At 35.6% G+C, this 21,845-nt stretch overlaps 1 protein-coding gene and 2 long non-coding RNA genes across 5 annotated transcripts; 2 read left to right on the plus strand and 1 right to left on the minus strand.

Annotated features, from left to right (window-relative positions):
* The first annotated feature begins 6,447 nt into the window (after window positions 1–6,447).
* LOC147544224 (protein EXPORTIN 1A-like) lies at window positions 6,448–19,816 on the plus strand. Of its 3 annotated transcripts, XR_015223225.1 has the most exons (32): window positions 6,575–7,153; window positions 7,684–7,800; window positions 8,446–8,538; window positions 8,637–8,708; window positions 9,635–9,742; window positions 9,857–9,939; window positions 11,495–11,633; window positions 11,840–11,908; window positions 11,994–12,071; window positions 12,189–12,251; window positions 12,342–12,386; window positions 12,630–12,737; window positions 12,808–12,906; window positions 13,463–13,666; window positions 13,897–13,956; window positions 14,475–14,585; window positions 14,931–15,028; window positions 15,114–15,222; window positions 15,648–15,713; window positions 15,888–15,986; window positions 16,107–16,187; window positions 16,340–16,429; window positions 16,897–16,982; window positions 17,134–17,214; window positions 17,296–17,478; window positions 17,725–17,791; window positions 17,874–17,984; window positions 18,258–18,503; window positions 18,584–18,715; window positions 18,798–18,902; window positions 19,298–19,544; window positions 19,628–19,816. XR_015223225.1 is itself a non-coding variant. In XM_086633412.1 (31 exons), the coding sequence occupies exons 1-31, from the start codon at window positions 7,055–7,057 to the stop codon at window positions 19,418–19,420; spliced, it is 3,225 nt and encodes a 1,074-aa protein (XP_086489538.1). In that variant the 5' UTR covers window positions 6,448–7,054; the 3' UTR covers window positions 19,421–19,816. The 3 variants fall into 3 exon arrangements, 2 of the variants coding, with proteins under 2 accessions (XP_086489538.1, XP_086489540.1); XM_086633412.1 differs by having other exon boundaries at window positions 6,448–7,153; window positions 19,298–19,816; XM_086633414.1 differs by having other exon boundaries at window positions 6,506–7,153; window positions 8,637–8,958; window positions 9,568–9,742; window positions 19,298–19,816.
* On the minus strand, window positions 7,191–11,332 carry LOC147544225 (uncharacterized). Its single transcript, XR_015223226.1, has 3 exons — window positions 11,054–11,332; window positions 9,552–10,112; window positions 7,191–8,942 (listed from the first exon to the last, which is right to left on the minus strand). It is a non-coding gene; the product is annotated as an uncharacterized LOC147544225 (long non-coding RNA).
* Window positions 10,351–10,655, plus strand: LOC147544226 (uncharacterized). Its single transcript, XR_015223227.1, has 2 exons — window positions 10,351–10,489; window positions 10,529–10,655. It is a non-coding gene; the product is annotated as an uncharacterized LOC147544226 (long non-coding RNA).
* Window positions 19,817–21,845: the final 2,029 nt, after the last annotated feature.

Genomic DNA, 21,845 nt, shown 5'->3' on the forward strand with positions numbered 1-21,845 from the left:
AAAAGTAAAAATCGTAAAGTATGGGTTGCCCAAAGAAATCACAAAAGAGAAAGAGACGAAATTTCAAGACATTTTTCGTAAGCATTGTACAAAGTCTAATATGCAACAAGAAATTTAAAGTGCAAAATTAAAAGTAGGGGTTGCACAAAAAATACTGAAAAGAAAAAGAGATGAAAAGTCTAGTTATTTTTCATAAGTTTTGTACAAAGTCTAATATGCAACCAGAAGTAAAAAAAACCCCAAAATGAGTGAATGGCCCAAAAAATGGGGAGTAAATAAGCTTTATCCCCAGCCCAAAACAGAAATAAGAAGCAGGTCCAATTTGTCAGTTTTTTGGTGGGTCCGAGATGACAAGTACAATAAAGAATGTGTCTTTTTATCCTACTACCATTAATACCCTTTTCTCTTTATTTTCATTACATTCTCTCTCTCTCTAAAAACATTCTAGAGATATCTTCTTTCTCTCTCTAAGAAATTTCAAAAGCTATCTTCTTTCTCTCTCTAAGAAATTTCTAAAACAAATTTGGTGAAGAAATATTGGAATGGTTTAGGGTTTTGGAGAAGTCAGATTCAGTTTGATTTCTTGAACAAATTTGGTAAAAGTTTCATGGTGAAGAAATATTTTAGAAAAACCAGATCTGGAAATATTTTGAATCGTTTAGGGTTTTGGAAAGTCATATTCGGTGAAGAAATATTGGTGAAAGTTTAATGGTGGAGAAATTGAAATGGTTTGATTTCTTGAACAAATTTGGTGAAAGTTTAATGGTGAAGAATTATTTTGGAAAAACCAGATTTGGAAATATTTTGGAATGGTTTATGGTTTTGGAGAAGTCAGATTCAGTTTCAAATTTAATGGGGGAGAAATTTTTTTCTTGAACAGAGATGCATGGGTTCTAGAGAAATTTCAATTTGTGCAAAATTAGATCTGGGATTGCTTAAAAGGTTTTTAGGTTCTAATTAATTTGTCTTGATTTTTAGGTAATTTTGATTTCCTGCTAATTTCAGTCGGTTTAGTTGCTTGAGGTTTTAGCAATGTTGATTGCCGAAGTTTAATTGAATTCTGCAAAGCTTTTGAACAACATAGGAATATGGCTCTAGATAATCGAAACAATCACAATCGTTCTCGAAACAAGAAGCATAACAACGGAAATCCTATGAATTACTAGTACATAAAGCAATTCCCGGTACACAAGAAAATTACCAGTACAAAAGTAACTAGTACATAACCAAATGACTTGTACATAAAACAATTCCCGGTACACAAGAAAATTCTTAGTAGAAAAGTGTCTGGTACATAACCAAATGACTAGTACATAAAACAATTCCCGGTACACAAGAAAATTCTCAGTACAAAAGTGCCTCGCACATAACCAAATGGCTAGTACATGAAACAATCCACGGTACACAAGAAAATACCCAGTACAAAAGTGTCTAGTACAAAACCAAATGGCTAGTACATAAAATAAATCCCGGTACACAAGAAAATTCCCAGTACAAAAGTGCCTAGCATTTAACCAAATGGTTAATAAAAAACAATTCCCGATAAACAAGAAAATTCTCAGTACAAAAGTGTCTAGTACAATGGCTATTACATAAAACAATTCTCGCTACACAAGAAAATTCTCAGTACAAAAGTGTAGCACATAACCAAATGGCTAGTACATAAAACAATTCCCGGTACATAAGAAAATTCCCAATACAAACTGTCTCGTACATAACCAAATGGCTAATATATAAAACAATTTCCGATACACAAGAAAATTCCCGGTACACAAGAAAATTCTCAGTACAAAAGTGTGCAGTACACAAAAAAATTTACAGTACATAACCTCTTGTTTTAAAAAATGTACAATACTAAAAAATCTAAACAAATGCCCAAAATATAAGGAGATAGAGTTATAGAGAAAAAAAATAGTTAAAGAAAGAAAAAATATTTTTAGATAGAGAAAGTGTAAAATAAAATGAAAGTATTTGGGAAAATACAGTATTTGATTCAAAAGGAAAAAACTCTAGAGAGAAAAATGATAAAGAGGGAAGGAAAATCTCGAGATAAATCTAAAATTTGAAAATGAAATCCATCCAAAAAAACTTTAAGATTTGAAAAAAAACCTACCGGAAAGAGAGATAAATTTACCGTAAATTTATGAGAAAAATTAGGGGGAGAGATAAATCTTGAGAAAAATCTGGAGAGATAAAGTAGTTATAGGAAGAGATAATTTAGTAGAGAGATAATTTATGAGAGAGAAAGAAAGTAGTTAGAGAGAGAAATAAGGAGGAGAGAGAAATAAAATTGAGATGAGATAAGGGAGAGAAAGGACACATGTCACGTTTGAATTAAAAGAATGTGGGTGAGTACGGGATTGCGTGAATGGCATTTCTTGTAATTTCGTGAAAAATGAAGCCTAAACTAACGCTCCTGACCCCTTCCTGACACGCTGGACTTGCTTCCTATTTCTTCTCTGCAGTGGAGCGGGTCCTTATTTTGTTCAAGGGATTGGGTGTTTCAAAAAAAATGAAAAATGGAAAGAGGGGTAGTTTTAGATGCAATTTGTGTGTAATGAGAGAGGTTTTTTTGGGGAATTAAAAAAATTGAATTGATATGACTGATTAGACATTTGCCCTTTAAAAGTTATTACTTCTTAAAAACAAGGGTACAATGGGTAATATTGATAAAGGACTCAAAATTTTCGAGTATAAATATTTTCAAAATTAGTCAACTAAGATTGTCTTTTTAGAAGGACTCAAAATTTTCGAGTATAAATATTTTCAAAATTTTCGAGTATAAATTTTTAGAAGATCCTATAAAAGAATTTAGTAAGAACTTTTATAAACTTAAACAAAATCTTTTCTAGAGATCTAAACTTTAAACTCATTCTAAGTGTTTCTTCTTTTCTTCATCTTCTTCTCCAAACTTTTGTTTTCTACTAATCACTAAACCTTAAAAATATGGAGAACAAACCTAATATGTTTAGAAGTGACGAAAAATATGTTTTATGATTCACAATTAACTAATTTCTAAGGTTTAGAATGTGCTAACCTTTCTTGGGGAGGATTAATGGATGAAGAAACTTGTTTTGAACATCTCATGGAAGATGTATTAAGAGTTTCAAGAGATTTTGTTTGATAATTTCTAGAGTTTAGAATGTTTTTCCCTCTTTGTCTCTCTAACTTGGTATATGAGTTAAGAGAAATAAGGATAATAGGGGTTGGATATTTGGGGAAGGTAAGTAAGAGAAGTGATGGAGAAAGAAGAACAAAAAGTTTGATTAGAAGTTATGGAGGAGATGGGATGGATGAGTTTTTCTCTAGAGATAAAGAAAGATCATGGAAAGAAGAAAGAGGGGGAAAGGACTTAAAAAAAGAGTTAATTCCTATTTGGCCCCCTACTTTGTTACCAGCTTCCTTTATGACCCCTTATCTTTTGTAAATTCAAATTTGACCCCCTATTTTCATGTAAATGACATAACTACCCCTCTCATTAATATATTTTTGAAATAAATTTGATTAGTAAATATCTCTTTCCACCTCACTTCCCTCTCCACCACACATGTCTCTCCACCTCACCTCTTTCTTCTCCGACGAGGTCGCCGGCCGGAAAAAAATTTGGCCGGCGACCTTCAAACATTAAAAAAAACTTTTTTTTAAACCCTCCTATTTCTCTCTCTAAAAAATATTTAGAGAGAAAAAAAAGGGAGGGAAAGAAGGAGAGAAAGAGAGATATTTTTTTATGTTGAAGGTCGCCGGCCGGAAAATTTTTCAGCCGGCGACCTTCGTCGGAGAAGATAAAGGTGGGTGGAGAGAGGGATGAGGTGAAGAGACATGTGTGGTGGAGAGGGATGTGAGGTGGAAGTGAGGTGGAGAGAGATATTTACTAATTAAATTTATTTTGAAAATATATTAATGGGAGGGGTAGTTATGACATTTACATGAAAATAGGGGGCCAAATATGAATTTACAGAAAATAGGGGGCCATAAAAGAAGCTAGTCACAAAGTAGGGGGCCAAATAAGAATTAACTCAAAAAAATTGTTTTTGTACTTAAAGTTAATTTTGTAAATTGTAATTTTTTCTATGTTCTTCATAGAAAATCTTCCCCTGAGATTTTACAAAGAAACATGGATTCTCTAGAGAATTTATTCTCCAGATATTTTTCTTTATTCCCTAAAGTCACAACCTTATTTATTTATTCTAATCTTGTCTTTATGTATATTGAGCACTTTTAGAAGTAGTGTGCAACTGGTTGGTAACATAATTAATTTGTTTGTCAATGTTCCAAAAATTGTGTAATTCCAAATGGTGAGCTTTTTTTTTTTTACTTAGATTTATAAGTTTTAATTAGACCGGTTCAATGGATCTCTCGCTATGATTCAGAGCCCAGTTGTCCTCGATGAATTTGTGACAATTGGGGTGAGTCATCCATGTTCTAATTAACTTGAAAGGTTTAGGTGAGTTGTGTTTGTGGCAGCCTATGAATAAATGAGTTGGAATGGATAAGAGCCAACACCTTCTAAAGTAATGATATGAGAATCTAAAAAATTGATCATTTAGTCCCTATTAACTAAAGCTCTGTCAAATCTCTCTTGTATAATATTTTTATTACATTGTTTATGAGAGTACGGTAATGGGAAATCCGTCAAAAAGACCCAAATTATTGATATGTTTCTGAAGCTTGAATGTGAGAGAAGGGATGCCCTCCTTCTTCTGACTTTTCATGAGCGTGTAAATACTATTTAAGGTCTCCCATAAAAGCATATAAATATGCTTGTTGAGGTTCTCCAACTTCTTCCATAGAGACAGTTTATTCTTGTTACATGGGCAGTCGTAGAAATCAGTAAATAGGAAATTTAGATTGATGTTGTTGATATAACATGTATGGATCATATTCTTGTTCGAGAATATCATGTGCATATCCATATGCCTCTTCCAATAAATAGCCATCCCCAAGTTTTTTCATTGGATCTAATGTGTAAAGGTTGTACTCTCTGTTTGATTGACCGTTTTTGAAGTTTTATATTGATACATTTAGTGTCGGACAGAAAGACAACATTAGGGTGTTTGTGATGTACCATCGTAAGCAGTTGCTTACGGGTGATGTAATTATCACACCCTCTTAAATTCCGAGTAAGAAATGTCATGTTGTTATAATATGTAAGTATTTGTCCATGCTAGGTTGGTCAAACTGAAGTCAAATAAAGGTCAAAACCGAATCTGCATATATAGATAAAATTAGGGAGTTATTCCATAGCCGACCTCTCGATAATGTAATTAAGAGCATCTCCTTTGAAAGACTTTATCTTAAAATCTTAAGTGTAACCAAAGACTTCAGAGTTTTTTTTAACATCTCCAATGCAATACTCATTTGAGATCTTAAGAAGATGTGGAAACATTTAATTGTAAGATGTCTTAGTTAGAAACTCTATTTTTTTTTTTCTTTTGAGTATCTTAAGTATCGTAGTCATCATATTTACTTTTTTGGATCAATAGAAAATATTTCTCTATTAACCACTTTTTCCTATTAAATGTGTGTGTGACATGTGTAACTATTAGAGTTTTTATTAGTGTTGCATTGGAGAAGGACTTTAATTAAAGACACTCAATTTAGCCATATAAAAGAAGATCTCAACTGGGACTTAGACGCATAAGTTACTTAGATTGTTTGTTTGTGTTTTGCATTGGAGATGCTCTAAAGTTTAGAGAGGTATATAGGATACTCAAAAGGTCCAACCTCCTTAGAAAAATAACTAACAATGTTGAAGCTTGGACTAAGTCCAACACAGAAAGACGAAAAAGATGAGAGTAAACTAAAGAGTACCACCAAGTAAGAGTGGAAAACCAAGATATTATCACAAGTCAATAAGATGGCAAATGAACAAGAACTAATAGTATATAAACTAGCTCAAACATAGAGGACAAAAAGAAAGACTACAATAGGTTAACGAGCAAGGAAATCTATTATAATATTACATCAAACGATAAAACAGAGAAGTACATATATTATGACCTAAAAAGGAAGACGGAGAGAAACAATATAACAGAAGGACAAAACAAAGATCTAAAGATAGTAATCAATCATAAGTAACCTGAAACTAATTCGAAATAATATAAAGCTAGAAAAATATGCTAACTTAACTAATAAACAGAGATTTGTTGAAAAATAGTTCTATAACTTCAACCATACTTGGAAAACTTCTAAGATGTTTTAGACGAGAGATAAAATACCCCCTCAGATGAGTGGTTGTAAAAGATCTGCAAGTTGTGGTTGCTTTGAAGGGTTCGATCACCGTTTAGACGATTGACAAAAAAAAAAAACGTGGAGAAAATAAAGATTAAAGTTTTGATTTACCCTGTATAAGAGACTAGGGAGATTTAAGGTAATTATATTAATTTTTTCGCTATACGGTTCAGTCCGACCTATTTTGCATTAAATACGATCAAATTATTTTTAATCGGGTAAACGTGGTAATTAAGTAAACAAGGCGCGTATAGAGAAAGCCGCTTTACTGAACAAGACGATTTAAGAAAGGAGGAAACCCCATTCGAACCCCAATTACACCCTTAACATAGGGAGAGTCATTATTCACTCCTTTGTGTATTCATTAGTGGTTCTTCCTCAATTTGGATTTAAATATTTTTTCAAACAAGGAAAAAAAGGCTGTAAATTTGACCAACAATTAGGCGGAGGCATGATGTTGCGTACATTTTACACACTGACTGACCCTCTCTCTCTCTCTAAAAGGTTTACTAATTAAAACAGTCATTCCACATCAACACCATAAGACTCGAAGAAGAAACCTAAAAACTCCCCCGACCCCCTAACCAAACTGTCTCCTTCTTCTCCCCCCTCTTTTTCAAACTCTTTCTCTCTCTCTCAGCGGAAAGTATTTAGTTCAAAGGCCGAGTTATAGATAGAACATATAGGGTTAAGCTTAAGCCCTAAAATCCAGTGATTTTACTCTAGGGTTTATCAGTATTTGAAGTTCTATTTCGGTTGTTATATAGGGTTTTTGATTTTGGAAAGGACTTGCTTGAAAAACTATCGATTTTATTGTTCCGTCATGTTGGCCGAGAAACTTAAAGATTTAAGTCAGCCGATCGATGTTCCCGTTCTTGATGCTACTGTTGCTGCTTTCTATGGCACGGGATCTAAAGAGGAAGTGAGCATTCTGTATTCATCTCTTTAGCTTGATCTTGTTTTTTTTTTTTATTTTTAAGTTTGGCTTTGAAACTTCCTTGTTCGGCTTTGATTTTGTGAAAGGAAGTACCTTTTTTGGGTTTACAATATAGGGTTTCAGCAATTTGAAACAGTGGAAAGGGATGATTTGGGTAGAATAGAATATTTCTTCAACTATTGTAAAGGGATGCAGCTTCCAGTCCTAGAAACATAGCTTGTTTCCATTGTCTCAACCAACTAGGACTCTCTATAGTTCTTTAAGGTTCTAGGAAATTGCTTTGGATGATGACAATCAAAGTTCTTTTTCCCTCAATGGGTAGGGTAGTGCTTAAACTTGCTAGTGAGGGTTAGTATTATTTAACTTGAATTGGTCATTCGATGATGTATATGCAGGATTATGTTACACACGTCCGTGTAGCATTGATATTTCTCATTAGTTTATCTTTTTGGTTTCAGATGGGATCACATTTCTTTGTGTTGTAGTGTTCAATTTTCTTTTTATTTTGTTTGCAGAGGACGGTTGCAGACCAGATATTGCGGGAGCTGCAGAACAATCCAGATATGTGGTTACAAGTGGTTCACATTCTGCAGAACTCACAGAACCTGAATACCAAGTTTTTTGCGTTACAGGTTAGTTGTGCCTGCGCAATATGTAAACAGGGAATTTGATTTAGAGTTTTGTAATTGGATAGAAAGCCGAAAATGGATATGATGCGTTTGTAGCTCTCTCATAAAGTTAATTGACAAACACCCTTTAAAGGGAGATTCAAAAGGAGCAAGCCTGGGTGATTGAAGAGCCTCTTTTATTTGTTTGCTACCCTCTCCATCCTAACAAATATTTTAGCAATAAGTAATTACTTGTGTTGGCAAAAAAATCTTTTTGGTTGGAAGAGTAACTTGTCTACTTTTCTGGTTGTGTCCTGCATTCGGTTTATTTGGAATTCTCTGAACATTCACACTTGGATCTTCTCAATAGATGCACTATAGATGCTAGGTCATTTCTTTACTAAAGAAGTTAATTGAAAATGCTAGTGCGAGAGTCGGGCTTTATTTTTTTCTTTACAAACATGGTTCTTGTCTGTAATCCCATTTCTTATTATGTCGAGGCTTGGCAATCTTGGAACAGTTTATATCAGGTCTTTGATTTCAAAGGGACGCAGCATTATGTTGATTTATCCCTTCCAAAATTTTTATTTGAAAACAGAAGTTCTACGTTTCTTTCTACAAGCTCAGTGGTGACTTTTAATTTGACAAAATAGGATTTTTTGTTTATAGGTTCTGGAAGGTGTTATCAAGTATAGGTGGAATGCATTGCCTGTTGAACAGAGAGATGGAATGAAAAACTACATTTCAGAGGTTATTGTACAGGTAATTGCCATTGACTAATTCTTACTGAATATGACCCTGCTAACATTTCACACACTGTTATAACTTCTTGTCTTCTACTTACGCTCTGCTTCGTGTAGCTTTCAAGTAGCGATGCTACTTTTCGGCGGGAAAGGCTTTATGTTAATAAGCTCAACATTATATTGGTTCAGGTAATACCCCAATCACTGAGCCAATTAGTTCTTTTCAAATATAAGGATGTAAACTATTTCAAATACACCCAAGAAATGGGGAGCACCATTTTTTGATTCTACATCCTTGTTTGCTTATCTCGGAGTCCTGTTTTTGTGGTCTGAGAAATAAGGTTTTGATATTGCTTATAGCAAGTCCTTTTACTTCTTTCTTTTGTTTCAGTTTATATCTTGTTTTAGTTTGCTTGAAAAATACTAAGATAGAAGCTATGTGGTTGGTCTCGGCCGAGACAGCCGAGAATCTCGGGTCTCGTCTCGGTCTCGGCCCTCTCCCGAGACGAGACTCGGCCGGGACCCCGAGTTAGGGTTTGGCCGAGATTGTCGGCGAAACTCGGCCGAGACAACCCGAGACCGAGACAGTAATTTATAAATATTTAGAACTTTTTTTTTTTGAAAAACTCTTAGACCTAATTGTGTACTACTGTTTATTATCTTCTTAAATCTTAACTACTTGTTGTATTCCTAATAGATCTAATATAAATAGCAATAATACTATATAAAATTTTTAGGTTTTATACCTTATAAAAACTTCGAAAACTCTTTCGAAACTTTCAAAATTTTAGTAGATTAGGATTTATTTATACAATTATTAGGTTAGAATAAGTAGTAAAAACTAGAATTAAGAACTAATAAAGAAGTAAAGAACACAAGAACCTAATTTTAGTAGATTTTATTTTATGCCTAAGTAGTGCCTTAGTAGTAGGCCATTAGCTAACAGGTAGACTTGCTGTCTCGCCCGAGAATCTCGGTCTCGTCTCGGTCTCGGCCTTCGGCCGGACCGAGACCGATACCGAGATCAACTACATAGGATAGAAGATAGTAACATACTCCCTTCTGTCATTATTTTTTTGGTCGCTTCGATGTTATATGCTTTATCGAAATTACAGATTTTGAAGCATGAGTGGCCAGCCAGATGGCGGAGCTTTATTCCCGATCTCGTCGCAGCAGCCAAAACAAGTGAAACGATATGTGAAAATTGCATGGCTATATTAAAGGTAATCTATTACATTTGTAGTAGTTTGTCGAGTATGTTTAGTTTTGACATAGGAGTGAAGACAGTGTATTGCTTGAAAATATTACAAGCTTGAAGGTGGAATGTTTTTTCTCAGCTTCTCAGTGAGGAGGTGTTCGATTTTTCACGAGGCGAAATGACACAGCAGAAGATCAAAGAGCTAAAGCAGTCACTAAATAGGTAACTAAGATGGTGGACTGTGTTTTGTGATTATTAGTCTGACGTGTGTACTGATGTTTAAGCTAAATAGCTAATAATTTGCTTTAGGTTCACAAATTGCTATATTTAATCTAGTTAACTATTATCTTCTTTGGAATTAAAGTAGGTTAGCGAAGTTCATTAGTTTCAGGAACCTATGTTGTTTTGGGCGTGAGGCGAGGCGAGGCGACAGACTCATCCCCTCGCCTTGGCGAGCTTAGGCGAGCTTAGGCGAGCTGAGGCGAGCTGAGGCGACAAATAGTATATATTTAAGTAATACATACATACCTAATTACCAACATAAAAATAACTAAATAAACACTCAAAGTATGAATTATGAAAGAGTATGAAAGTATTAAGTATGAAGCGTACTCTGTTTTTAGCAACAAAAAAGAGTATGAGAGTATGAAAGTATGAATGTATGGAAGTATGAAAGAGTTGCTACCTTGCTGAAAACTATTGTCTACAACAGTAAACAAGTTTTTTTTTTCAAGTTAATAGTAAGTAAACAAGTTAAAAGTAAGTAAACAAAGTTAATAGTAAGTAAACAAGTTAAAAGTAAGTAAACAAGTCAAGAGTAAACAAACAAGTTAAGAATAAGTGAAAAACAAAAAAAGAGTTGCTGAAAATCACTAAGAACAGCAAAAAAAAAGTGGGAAATCGAGTTTGGACTGTTTGGTAGAGAGAAGAAATAGAAACTAGAAGAAGGAAAAGAAGAAGAGGGTAGAAACCGAGTTACCTAATGATGAAATCAACTTAGTTTAGTGGAGAAGAAGATGAAGAACTCTCGGTCATGGAGGTTTTGTTCGTTTAGGGCAAGTTAGAGAGAGAAACAGATTAGGAAAGTCGATTTAGATGGTCTGTCCCTTTGGGCAAAAGCCTAAAATTAAAAAAATTCTGTGGGCACTACCCTATCTCGACTTGGGCCGCCTCTCGCTTCCCCTGGGGCGCTTAAAGGCGCTCGCCTAAGCGTCTGAAGGCGCCACCAGGGGAAACCTGTTGTTCTCGCCTCAAAAAAAGGCGACACCTTTGGCAACCTGTCGCTTTGGGCGCTTAGGCGCGCCTTGGCGTCGCCTTTTACAACATAGTCAGGAACAAAAATAAGTTGCATCAAGAAGACATGTAACGACTTTATGAAATTCTCATTGCAAAATTACTTGGTAATTAAAAAGTTTATAGTGCCTTACCTATCTTAAGTTTAAAAGAATGCAGGAATGCAAGTCCTGGTACATCATTTTGGTTTTCTAAGAATGTGATGTCACTCATCCCAGATGCTAAATAACTGGCCAAGTTGAGCAAACTAACTTGTATTCAGAAGTCAGAACTATTTTTGCATATGTTATATACCCATGATAACCCTGTGTTACTCAACCCTTTGTAATCTTGTTTAATTTTATTTAATGGGGGTAGAAAGGAAAAAAGTTCTCACAAAGCAACTTCCTTTCGCGTGAGTTCCAGCTCTTTAATGAGCTAGTTTGGAGTAATGGTTTTTGCTGTAAGTTTTGTTCTTAATTCTTCTTAATCCATTTGCCTACAGCGAGTTCCAGCTCATTCATGAGCTATGCTTGTACGTGCTATCAGCCTCTCAAAGAACTGAGCTAATAAGGGCAACATTAGCGACATTGCATGCTTTCCTCTCATGGATTCCTCTGGGTTATATATTTGAATCCCCCTTGGTATGTGCATCAATCACAATTCTACTGCCATTATTCTTTGTCAATAGTCAGTAGTATAGATTTTTTTCAGGAAAGTGAGGTAATGAACACATTTAAGTTAATAAAAATAATTTATTTTACTTTTGGCACTTTAATTTCATTTTGCTTTTGTCCTGCTTCAACTTTTACTTTAATCTTTTGCACCTTCTGTTTTTTGGAAATCGTAGCTGGAAACGCTCTTAAATTTTTTTCCAGTTGAATCATATAGGAACCTTACACTCCAGTGTTTGTCAGAGGTGAGTACGTCTTTTATATTGCTTTTTCTTCTTTTCTCGGGAGTTCCATTCCTTCTAGTTTAATAGAGCTCCTCTTTCTTCTCAGGTTGCTGCCCTTCAATTTGGAGATTTCTATGACATACAATATGTTAAAATGTATACTATCTTCATGGTGAAATTACAGGTACATGTTAAGTGCTTTAATAGTTTTTTGTCTACATATACTACATATAAGAGCTGGAGTTACATCATTTGCTTCATCATCTTTTGGTTTTGTTGAATGATGTTATGTACTATGTAGACAATTCTTCCACCTGGAACAAACATTCCCGAGGCATATGCGCATGGTTCCACTGATGAGCAGGTAGCTTTTTTCTCAATTAGATGGATTCTGTCAGGCGCAAGGCTTGTTTTGTCTATTTTGATCTGTTTCTAACTATTCTCTCTCATGCAGGCATTTATTCAGAATCTGGCATTGTTTTTCACTGCATTTTATAAGGCAAGTTACACAGTTGGATATGATATATATTGTAAAAACGTCTATAAGTTATGAAGTGTATGAGTTTGTGTTGTTTGTCTCGCGATAGTTGTGATTGGTCAGGGCCAGACTGTGATTTTACTGTGCCCAGTTTGTTTGCTGGAGAAACCTTTTCTCTTACTACTTACTCCTGTATTCTATTGATTCTGCATTCATTGTAATATGAGTAATTTGAAGATACTGATCACTTTTTGTTTACGGCAGTCTCATATTCGAGTACTTGAAGCTACAGCAGATAGTAGTTCTGCACTCCTAATGGGGCTTGAGTATCTGATTGGCATCTCATATGTTGATGATACAGAAGTTTTCAAGGTATTGTCAATGAACTAGTGTGAAATCATGTCTATTGTAGTCCTTCGCTAACTAGTGGATTATTGACCAGGTCTGCTTGGACTACTGGAACTCCTTAGTTTTGGAATTGTTTGAGGCACACCATAATGCGGACAACCCAGCAGCAACTGCAAATGCATTGGGCCTTCAAGTATGACCTATCTATCCGTTTATTTAGGTTTACATTTTAGCTGGTTAAAAATTATTGTTTAGAGTTTGCTTACTGTTCCGCTGAAAACTTTCTCTGTAATCTTATAATCTGCTTTTTTGAATGAAACGGAATTCAAGAATATAAACCAAATTACTCCGCAAGTCAACTGGCTGATGGCCCGACTACGGCCAGAAACTGCCAAGTAACTCGGTTTATGAGAGACTTTAAGGCCTCTGCTTGAGTTTGACTCGGTCCGGCTGTACATGAGTCAACTGCCTCGGTTGTTAGACTTTTTGGCAGCGACTATACTGAGTTTATTTTTTATTTTGTTTGATTACTTGTACTGTATAGTGATGATGTAAAGCAATTGTGACACCAAGTGACCACAGAACGAAATTTGCCCCACTGAATGCCAAACCTTATTTTATGTTATTGCTTACTTTATTTGATGTCAGGCACATTAACTTTTCTATGTTACTTGTCTTTGTTTCTTGAATGTTACCATCCGACTTTTTGTTAGTAATGCTTGTTGACTCTATTTATACTTAATTTGCAGATGCCATTGCTCTCTAGTATGGTTGATGGTATGGGATCACAACTTCTGCAGCGACGTCAGCTCTATGCAAGTCCTATGTCGAAGTTAAGAACCCTTATGATCTGTAGAATGGCCAAGCCTGAAGAAGTTTTGATTGTTGAAGATGAAAATGGTAATATTGTGCGTGAAACTTTGAAAGACAACGATGTCCTTGTCCAGTATAAGGTTCGTATTTTGTTCATTCCGAGAAAGAGTTATGATATTTGTCCTATGACCTTTTAAAGATTAACTAAAGCTTATCAAATGATAGTTACACACTTGGATCAATTTCCATTGTCTACCTAATCTTTCTTACTATGTAAAACATGTAATAGTAATTCTAAGGTGTTTTCTTTCAATATATCTTATCTAATCTTTTTTGGTTTTACTCATTCCTGTTTTCAACATAATCTCAGATCATGAGGGAGACATTGATATACTTGTCACACCTTGATCATGAGGACACTGAACATCAGGTATGTATTAAACTCATTTTTATCTTTTAAGTTGTTGAGTGTGTTGGTATGTCTCCCTTGATTCCTTGAACTAATCTTCTCACTTCTTGATGGAGTGTGTTTTTGGTATCTATCTTATTTTGTTAGCATTGTTCTCTGAAAAGTGTCTCTGGTAGCATGTTTATCTCTTTTTTGTTTCGTCTACTTATTGAATTCTTCTCCTAAACGACCTTATTTTGAGATGAGGGTTTGTTATACCTATAATGGTAGGTTTCCTATAGAAAGTTCATAATTAGCTGAATTTTTTCCAAATGCATAATATATTCATAGGTTCTAAAGTTAGATTGTATTTGCCTGCACCAAACGAATACATAATGTAGACATATCTGCAAGTCTGTATCATGTGTAAATGAGTAACATTTCTGGTAGGTCTAAAATCAATACGTGTTACGGTGTTAGCTTCCTGCTCCTTGTTTTGAATAATTTGTCTTAGATTTGTATTTTGCTGTAATCGTTGTATTATTTTGTGTGTAACTTAGATGTTGAAGAAGCTAAGTAAGCAATTGAATGGTGAGGATTGGTCATGGAACAACTTAAACACATTATGCTGGGCAATTGGATCTATATCTGGGTCAATGATGGAAGAACAGGTATATTATTTCCTTGGTTTAGTGAACTTCTGAATTTTAAGATCATGTTTTAGTTTTTTAACCACATATTCACAGGTTAACTGTGGGATGTCATATATTTGCATTTTCCTAGACGTATAATGGCCTTTCTCTTGTTCACCCTATACTGTTTCACAAGCGACATTATATGGGACTTTACCTTTTCATAATCATACATCTGTATTTCTTTTCCCTTCTTTTCAGTAAGTAGTCTGTTGGATGTCAGAGTTGTTACAAACATTGCTCTCACATAAGCATTTGTTTCTCTTCCTCCCCTTGAAGGTCTTTTTGTTCTATAAGATAAATGGACGTTTGGCACTTTTTCAGGAAAACAGGTTTCTAGTGATGGTGATTCGCGATTTACTCAATTTGTGTGAAATCACAAAGGGCAAAGATAACAAAGCTGTGATTGCCAGTAATATCATGTAAGAGATGAGATTAATAATCGTTCTTAATGGGGTCTTTAATGATTCGTCATTTATTTCATTGACTGTTTCGGTTGTTTGGCAGGTATGTTGTCGGTCAGTACCCTAAGTTCTTAAGGGCCCACTGGAAGTTTTTGAAAACTGTTGTGAATAAGTTGTTTGAATTCATGCATGAAACACACCCGGGTGTTCAGGTTATCTTCTTGAGTTTCTGATCTTTCCAATTAGAATTTAAAGTGTTCATTCTTGATTTAGCTTTAAATGATGAGTTTCTGCTGTGTTCAACTTTTTACTTGACCGCTTCAATGTTCACTGAAGCCTTACAACTAGTTACATCCATTATGTACTTCATGGTTCAATGTTTACACCCTTCCCAGATTGTCAAATGAAATGCTTTTTTCCCTCTTCGACCTAAATAGCAGCAGAGAGTTTGTGCATAGACTTCTGAGATTGCTATACCAGTCCATTCCTTTGATGTTATCCCATGTAATGCATTTGTTAAATGAGCTTCTGTTGCCAGGGTCCACTTTTTTCCTTCAATTTTTTGACAGAGTTGTGTTTTACTTGCTCACCGTGCATCTGACATTGCATATATAACTTCTCTGCTGTTTACTTTCAGGATATGGCGTGTGATACGTTCTTAAAGATTGTTCAGAAATGCAAGCGTAAATTCGTTCTTGTACAGGTAACTGTTTCTTTTTAACCACACCATGCTTGAATATTAATAGTTAATATACTGTGATATTGAATATCGACTAGTAATGGTGATCGAATCAAAAAATAATAATTAATGTACTGATAGTTTTACTCATTGTTGGGTATGAGAGTAGAATTCACAGTTCCACTTTCTGGATTGCAGGTCGGTGAGAATGAAGCATTCGTATCTGAGCTTCTTACAGGCCTTCCAACTACTGTTGCAGATCTTGAGCCTCATCAAATTCATACATTTTATGAATCTGTATGTTATATGCTTATGTATTTTAATCTTCTCTGTTTTTGCGCTCAAGCGAATAGTCTGGTTATTTTGTCTTTATATTTTCTGGATATTGATTAGTTGAGCCTTACTTTTATCTTGAAGGTTGGCACTATGATCCAAGCCGAGTCTGATCCCCAAAAGAGGGATGCGTATTTGCAAAGGTTGATGCAATTACCGAATCAGGTATGTTCGACTTCGAGCTAGTAATAATTCTGTCATGTCAGAATTACTTGTATTGAGGCTCTTTCTTGTTATTCGAGTTTCCATGTTTCTTTCCTCTGCCTCTCCTTCTCTTTCCATCTGTAACCAGGGTTTGAGTGCATTCTGTTGTGCAGAGATGGTCAGAAATTATAGGCCAGGCACGTCAGAGTGTAGATTTCCTGAAGGATCAAGAAGTGATAAGGGCCGTATTGAATATATTGCAGGTGTGTACTTTTGAAATGTAGTGGTGCAGCTGGGATTAACTAGTTGGCCTATTGCTGTTTCAGTTCACTGAATTCATAAGTCTGTACTCTGATCTAGTATTAAAGTTACTATATATAGATGGTCTTAGGAGAGTCGGTCAGCTCTTTATTGCTGATAAAGAACAAATTTTCTTTTCGAGTTAGCTGCTGCACATCTATGCAGTATATTTCTTTAAGCTTAATTGGTCATTAGCATAATCTGCCTATCATCTACTATTAATGTAACTCTGGTTAGTTATATGCTTAGATTGATCTCCGACTCGCACGGTGTTTTGTTGTTGATTTCTACATTGGTTCGATATGGATGTTCACCTAAAATATTGTGTTGTGTACTCTGTCACTGCATACTACGGTTGACTGCGTGACTCATTTCTTGCTGTTTCTTTTTCCGTCAAAATGTTATGAATGTCATTGTTGCTTCTTCACAGACAAATACCAGTGTTGCGACTGCGCTCGGAACATTTTTCTTAACACAAATAACACTGATCTTTTTGGACATGCTTAATGTGTACAGGTATGTTCTATATTTTAAAGATGTTATTAACAGTTTATTCAATAATAGCTCAATAAGTAGATTATTAATGATGTTTGTGGCATTTCTGTAGTTATGTTATATCTGCATACTGACTACATGTGATTCCACACTCTTGTTGATTTCTTACCAGAATGTATAGTGAGCTTATCTCAAGCAGTATTGCAGAAGGGGGGCCTTTTGCTTCTAAAACATCATATGTGAAACTTCTGCGGTGAGATGATTATCTAGTTTTCGTATCTCCCCTTTGATATAACCCCACACTTATATTAAATGTTATGAGTTTTTCCAATAGATCAGTAAAAAGGGAGACACTCAAGCTTATTGAGACATTTTTGGACAAGGCTGAAGACCAACCTCAAATTGGGAAGCAGTTTGTGCCACCTATGATGGATCATGTTCTTGGTGATTATGCAAGGAATTTACCTGACGCTAGGGAGTCAGAAGTTCTTTCGCTCTTCGCTACTATTATCAACAAGTGAGTTTTATTACCTCAATTTTAGTGCATTTGTTTTATTTCATCTATGTCAACTATACGAAGAAAACTTTGAGCGGAAGTTGATATTTAGATAAAGAAGAAGAAGCTAACAGCTTGTATGGATTTATTGGAAAAAAAGTTCTGCTTGCTAAGTTATTAGATGCTGCATCAAAAATCTATAAGTAGACATAGATATGGATCAAAGCTATCTCAGTTGCGGCCTTAATTCCTGTTTGCCGAATGCAGGTATAGAAGTGTAATGATAGAGGATGTGCCTCGTATATTTGAAGCTATTTTTGAGTGCACTCTTGGGGTAAGAAGCTGTCTAACTGAGACTTCATTTTTATCATCCATCTGTTTCTTTATTTCACTTGTCAAGTAACTTCTAATTTCAGATGATCACAAAAAACTTCGAGGATTACCCTGAACATCGTCTCAAATTCTTTTCTTTATTACGGGCAATAGCTGCACATTGTTTCCCTGCTTTAATCTGCTTGTCAAGTCAGGTACGTATATGTTTCAATTCACCGTGTATTCCTTTTCTATAGCTTTTCTTCCTTAATATATTCATTCTAAGTTTCAAAAAAAAAAAAAATTTCACCTTGTATTCCTTTTCTATGCCTCTGGTTGGTCTTAAGACTGACATGGTAAGCTTATAAGCTAAATTACAGCTTGCATGTAGACGTTATAAACATGTGCTTTGATGACTTGCATAATTTTTTCGTGGATGTGGTCTTTCACTTTCTGATGATACTTGCATGTTTTATTGTGTGTGACAGCAACTGAAGCTTGTCATGGATTCCATCATATGGGCTTTCCGGCACACTGAGAGAAACATTGCAGAAACTGGCCTCAACCTCTTACTGGAGATGCTCAAGAATTTCCAGTCTTCTGAATTCTGCAATCAATTCCACCGGACATACTTCGTCTCAATCGAGCAAGAAATTTTTGCCGTTTTAACAGACACATTCCATAAGCCGGGTTTCAAGCTGCATGTTTTAGTCCTGCAGCACTTATTTTGCCTCGTAATAATTTTAACTTTCAGTTCTTGATCTCGTATAATTGTAGAACATCCTCTACAGCATTGACTAAACTGTTTTTTCAGGTCGACTCTGGTTCACTAACCGAGCCTTTGTGGGATGCATCTTCAGCATCTTATCCTAGCAACATTGTCTTTGTTCGTGAATTCACAATTAAACTTTTGGGTACATCATTCCCTAATATGACAACATCTGAGGTAGAGTATTATCACATGGACTAACCACTTTTCTTGCTCTTTACTCACTTTTGAAGAATCTGAACTAGGGGTACTTGTGCAGGTAACTCAGTTTGTGAATGGGCTATTTGAGTCGAGAAATGACCTTGCATCCTTTAAGAATCACCTCCGTGACTTTCTTGTGCAGTCGAAAGAATTCTCAGCTCAGGTAAGCACCTGTTCATTGAATACTCTAGTTATAAGTAGTAACGCTTCAAGCTTTTAACTGCTCACTGTGCTTGGAGATACAAATCTTTGCATTCAGTATTCCCAATATTCCCTTGTTCTCTAATGATATTTGTAGAAGTAAAAAAATCCTAGTTCATGAGAAGTGTGGTCAATTGTCGTACAACTGAGCAATATGGGCGGGAGCCGTGTGATCCCTAACCGACACAGGTTACTTGGGTGGATCGTCAGTCTTGGTTGATCCCAACTGCTCAGGTGTACAGAAAGAGTGTAGTGTGAAAGAATGTAGAATGTTTGGGGTCCTGTACTATGGTATTGAAGGGTAGATTGAAATTGAATGAGCTCGGTTGATAATTGTCGGATTTCTGTGGACTGCAGGATAACAAAGACCTATATGCAGAGGAAGCCGCAAAACAGAAAGAGAGGGAACACCAGAGGATGCTTACGATACCAGGGCTTATTGCCCCTAATGAGCTACAAGATGAGATGGTGGACTCATAGCTCTGATCTGACGACAAGCTGTTGAGTTTATTAGGTCGTTATGTCACCTCGTTCTATACTTATGTTGAAAAATATCAAGCGGGCACCATGCTTTCTGTCAAGGCTACCAGATCCGTTCTCATTGGTATTCTAAAGTTATAATTTTTCTTCTTTACTGTGTTTTTCGAATTTCTGGTTTCGACTAGATGGATGGTGGGTTGTGTGTAGGAGTACTGTTGTTGAGGCACACAAGGGCTGTCTATGTACTGCTAGTGATACTCGCACAACGGAAGTATTGTTGGTTGAAGTAGTAGGGGATAGCTCTTGGTTTGTTTCTTTTTTCTACTTCCAGGGTGTTGAAACCTATTGTAACAAGTAGTTTTCTTACTGAAATGCAGAGGTTAGTGTTTTATTTTATCTCTTTGGTGTTTTTTTTTTGTATGAATTATGGGTATTTGATGGGGGGTCAGTAGAAGATCGAAGTCAGGTGTTGGTCTGAACAGAAGTATTTGAAGTATACCTCTTTAGGTTTATTAATATCATAAAATAACCCTAAAGTTGGTCTTAATTGTAATACTATTTATGAAAGTACGGGCGGAGTATGTCTTTATTGGGTTTGTCCCTTTTCTATTTCCCTTTACCCCCAAAAGTTCATCACGCACGCCCAGGTCCTTGTATGTTTCTTCCCAAAAACTAGGTTCTTGATGCTGGTAACCCTTGGCGGGTTGGGGTTTGCCAAAACTCAACCTGATAACTCCCGTTTGCTCTTTTTTTAACATAAGTTGTCCGTTGAGGGACATTCCCCTCATTATCTCGTATGTATCATGTAGGATTAGGGCTTAACGATTGGGATGCCTATAAAGGACAGGCTGAAGGCACCGACGGAAATTGCTATCGTACTAGGTGATTGACACACCCAGTACTAGGCAACTTGTCTGCCCCATACGCAGCAGAGATTTACTCTTTTTCTTCGGTTTTTCTTCTCTTCTTTTTCGTCTCTTCTCGTTCTGCTTCATATCCAATTGTCACGGCCTTTTTGTCCCGTTAGGTCGACCCGGCATATTATGCTCAAAGACACGGGTCGATAGTGCGGAATATCAAATCCTAACGTGCCGTGCTGCGTCATGTACTCCCTCCTAGTACATAACCAGCCTTCCCGAACATATTCGGAGCATCTCGACTATCAAGTCATCTTGGTTCCCAACCAATAATGCGGCATGACACCAACGTGTCCCAACCTACGAGCATAGCTCGAGCCGTCTTGTATAACGCTTCCTTGAGTCATAGACTCTCGCCCACTATAAAGGATACCAACATATGTGCGGAGATCATTGTCATCACTTTATCATGGAACACAGCCTTGTTTCCAATTATCTACAATAAAGGAGTTGGTGAGAGGAAGAACTCTATTTTAGAGATAGAAAAAGAGTAAAACTATAATGAAAAAAATCTTGATTTCGTGCCAACCTTGATATATGATAAAGAGTTAGAGAGACAAAAAACCGAGTTTAGAATAGTTTGTTTAGAGAGAGAAAGAGAAGTTTGGAAAGAGAAATAAGAGAAAACAGAGACGGACAGAGAAAAACCAGGGAAGGAAAATTATTTTCTCACCTGGAAATCGTTTCCGGGAAGACGAGAAAATAATTTTCCCCAAGGTCCTGTTTGGCTGCGCAGAAGGAAAAAAAGGCAAAAAAGGTGTTTTCTCTCCGATTCTTTTTCTCTTATCCTTAATCCAACCATGTCTTTGATAATCATGGGTTTCTAACTCTCCCACTAGGATAACGGATGAAACCCTAACTTGAGTATTTAAATTTTAGTATCGTATTTATTTTATTATCTTTTCTCATGTGCTTTAATGTTTGAATTAGCCGTACTTCGGTTAGCCTAAGAAACTAACAACTTGGTTCCTAATTGCATGATATTTTAAGTGAAGTGGGTTATGGGTTTAGTTAATTACAAGAAGTTCTTTATCGTTTTATTTTTCCGAAAATTGAAGATTGAGTTCTAATAATTTTTGAGTTATAAAAGAGAGATAATAATTTGAATTAGATATTAGGTTCGAATATAATTGTTAGTGGTGAATTCCAATATCCTAGATTACCAACTCATAGTTTTTCATCATAAATTTATTTTGTTTTCTAAATTTCAATTCTTAGTTTCTAAAATTATCCTAAAAATGAATTATCTACTTTCCTAGTTTATTAGTTAATCTTAGGTTTAGATTTAATTCCAAACAAATCTTCGTGGGATCGACCTCGTAATTCTTGCCATATTTACATACGGTTCGTACACTTGCGAGTTTTAATTTGATCTAATTAGCCTAGTATTTAGGTTCACTAGATTTCAACTCAGTACATACGGGGTCAAAAACTTGATGTGAAATTATTTTCTCGTCTTCCCGGAAACGATTTCCAGGTGAGAAAATAATTTTCCTTCCCTGGTTTTT

The sequence above is a fragment of the Eschscholzia californica genome, unplaced genomic scaffold (genome assembly GCF_041429995.1).
Source record: "Eschscholzia californica isolate CP2 unplaced genomic scaffold, dmEscCali1.0.p SCAF_4, whole genome shotgun sequence".
NCBI lineage: Eukaryota > Viridiplantae > Streptophyta > Magnoliopsida > Ranunculales > Papaveraceae > Eschscholzia > Eschscholzia californica.